Genomic DNA, 2,790 nt, shown 5'->3' with positions numbered 1-2,790 from the left:
ACTCATTTCCCAAAATGTATTGAAGTCCCAACCCCCGGGGCTCCCAGAGTGGGCCCTTATGTTGAAATAGTCTTGGCAGGTGTCCTTAGTTAAGATGAGGTCACACTGGAGTAGGTGAGTCCTAAATCTAAGGACAGGTGCCACTAAGAAGAGGGACACACGCACAGGGAGAGGCCATGGGAAGATGGAGGCAGAGGTGAGGGTGAGACATCTCCAAGCCCAGGGACACCGAAGACTGCCGGCCACACCAGGCCTGCTTCCGGCTGCCTCTCTTCCGCCCGCGGCCCTTGTCTGACACAGTCCCCAAACGGGGCCAGTGGGACCCGCCGGGCGCCAGGCGGCGTGCGCGTTTTTTTTCGCGCGCCGCGCCCGCCCTCACCTCGCGCAGGGGCCCGTTCAGCTCGCCCAGGATGCTGTCCTCGTCGAACATCTTGCCCTGGTAGCGGTGCTCGTAGTAGTCGTGGATCTTCTGGCGGAAGTCGGCGGGCAGCTTGTGGAAGGACATGTACTGCTCCACCTGCTTATACTGTGGGGGGAGGGGCCCGTCAGTCGCGGGGCTGCGGGGTGACCCCGCGCACCGCACACACAGACGCGCAGCACAGCTGACGTTCAGACCGCAACGCTCAGGCCCGGTGGATGCCTGCAGAGTTGGGGACCAGCCCACACTAACCTCAGCTAGTCCTGGAGTCCTGAACTGATCTGGCAACCCCGCCCCTGGGAGCTAGATGGCCGGCTAGACCCCAGGATCAGGACACCCCCATGCTGGACCCGGGTCTCAGAGGCCCCCAACTCTGCCTGTGGCCCTGGCACCCCTCTCCCAGGACTTTTCTATAAACCACCTGCTCAGCCCCTCCTGAGCAGGGCAGGGAGGGTGGGCCCCCGGCAGGGGTGCCAGGTCCTGCCGTCCCCATGATGGCACCCCACGGGCGCCCCAGCCCTGCTTCCGCCCCAGCTCCGCCCGGCCACAGCTGCCCTGAGCTCAGCAGAACCCGTGACGGCAGGCGGGTGGCGGCACCAGCTCATGTTTGGGTGTGAGGCCCGTGGCTTCCGGACAGCAGGAACTCCTGGCATGGGGCCCAGCTGACCCGGCCGACCGGACCGGCATCGGTGGGGGTGTTTGTGGCACAATGTGAACAGGGGCAGCATGGGGCTGGGGGGCGGGCTCACCCTTGGCCTCAGGGAGGGAAACCGAGGCACAGAGTGGACGTCAAGGCTACGCTCCAGAAGGGGCCGGCTGGTGTGGCCAGCGCCTGCTCTGCTTCAGCCCTTCCAGGTCCCCGGCCCTCGGATGAGCCCTGTGTGGGCTCCCCCCACCCATGGCCGGGTCCATGTGGCTGAACATCCTTGCTCCCCTGAGGCCTCCCTCGTAGGCCTGGCTGACCCACATGTCCTTGAGTGACCCCAGACCTCTTGGACTCTGGTCAGTGCCTCCCCTGCCCCAACCCCCTCCTGAGCTGGCCCAGAGACCCCACATGTACCCTGTCTCCTAGAGAGGTCCCGCAGCACCCATAACACCCAGGGAGCTTCCTGACACCCCATGAACTGGCCTTGCCCTGTTCGGGTCCCCTGGCTCCTGTCCCTCTCTTTGGCCTATCTGAGAGCTGCTCCCTCTGCCTGAGGAGCTTCCTCTCGGAACCATGGCCACAGACCCCTCTAGGATCCCCACCCCCCACCTGAAGCTGGGGGAGATGGTCGGGTGGGCCCCCAGACCTTCTCCTGGTACTGGCGCCTCGAGGAGTCCAGCGACTGGATGAGGGCGGTGGCATGGCCGATGAACATGGCGTAGCAGGTGGCGCCCACGATCATGCTCAGCATCGTCAGCCAGATGTCCGTCATACTCTCGGGAGCCTGCCGCCCGTACCCGATGCACAGCATGTGGCTCATGGCCTTGAACAGTGCGAAGGAGTACAGCTCGCTCCACGAGTGGTTCTGCAAGGCCACGGGTGGTGGGCAGGCGCTCTCAGGCCAGGAGCCCCAACCTCAAGGGACCCCCGGCCTGTCTTTCCACCCCCATCCCCGGGGTACTCGAAATAGGGAGCTCCCTGTTTCCAGAGGCAACCAAGATAAACTGTTCACATGTCACAGTGAGGCAGGGGCAAGTCGGAAGCTGTTTCCCTGCTTCACGCTTAGGAAAACCTGGGCTCAGAGGGGCCAGAGTCTGGCCCTGGGGCCTCAGGAGCCCCTACCCCTTTGCAGCCTCTGCTCAGAGTGTCTGTGAGGCCAAGAGACTGTGCAGGTTCCAGGGACCCTGGGGACGGTGAGCTGGGGACACTGGAATCCGATCGGAGGGTGGAGGCATCAGGCTGAGCCAGGAGGACGCCCCCCCCCTCACTGCCCCGCAGTCCTCAGTTAACCCGGCGGGGGAGGAGGGCAGTGGGGCCCGTTCAGGAAACAGGACAGCATGCCCGGGTGTCCGGCCAGACAATGAGCTGCCTCAGCCCGGCAGCTGTGCCAGGCGCCGGCGCGCGCCCGAGGGCGCCCCCTCTGCTCCCCTTCAGCCATCCTCGCCCCCGTTCCTGCCCGGCCGCGCAGCCTTGCGCCTCGCACGCGCCGAGCGCAGCCTTCTGGGGGCGGGAGAAAGGCTCCTTGTGCTGCCTGCCACCCTGCACCCGAGACTGTCCTTGTTCGGCAGTCGGTGTCCCAGCCAGGAAGTAACTGGTGACTGGGTGTCACTTCGTGGATTATTCTCTCTTACGGCCCCTGATACCAAGTCCCTATTTGTCTTTTAAATACATTATGTACATAAGAAAGTGGACCCAATCGGGAAAAAAAAAAACAGCAAGGAGATGA

General features: G+C 64.2%; 1 protein-coding gene across 1 annotated transcript in view; it reads right to left on the bottom strand.

Annotated features, from left to right (window-relative positions):
• The window catches only part of HCN2 (hyperpolarization activated cyclic nucleotide gated potassium and sodium channel 2), a gene marked incomplete at its 5' end in the record, with an annotated part of 19,134 nt that overhangs the window by 7,147 nt on the left and 9,197 nt on the right, over positions 1 to 2,790 (bottom strand). The window contains 2 exons of the mRNA XM_025041414.1: positions 380 to 526; positions 1,711 to 1,930. Of these exons, the coding sequence (XP_024897182.1) occupies positions 380 to 526; positions 1,711 to 1,930 (367 nt within the window). The remainder of the gene's footprint in view (positions 1 to 379; positions 527 to 1,710; positions 1,931 to 2,790) is intronic.

Source organism: Pteropus alecto, unplaced genomic scaffold, assembly GCF_000325575.1.
Source record: "Pteropus alecto unplaced genomic scaffold, ASM32557v1 scaffold30, whole genome shotgun sequence".
Lineage (NCBI taxonomy): Eukaryota > Metazoa > Chordata > Mammalia > Chiroptera > Pteropodidae > Pteropus > Pteropus alecto.
This window is presented reverse-complemented; position numbering and strand designations above follow the sequence as displayed.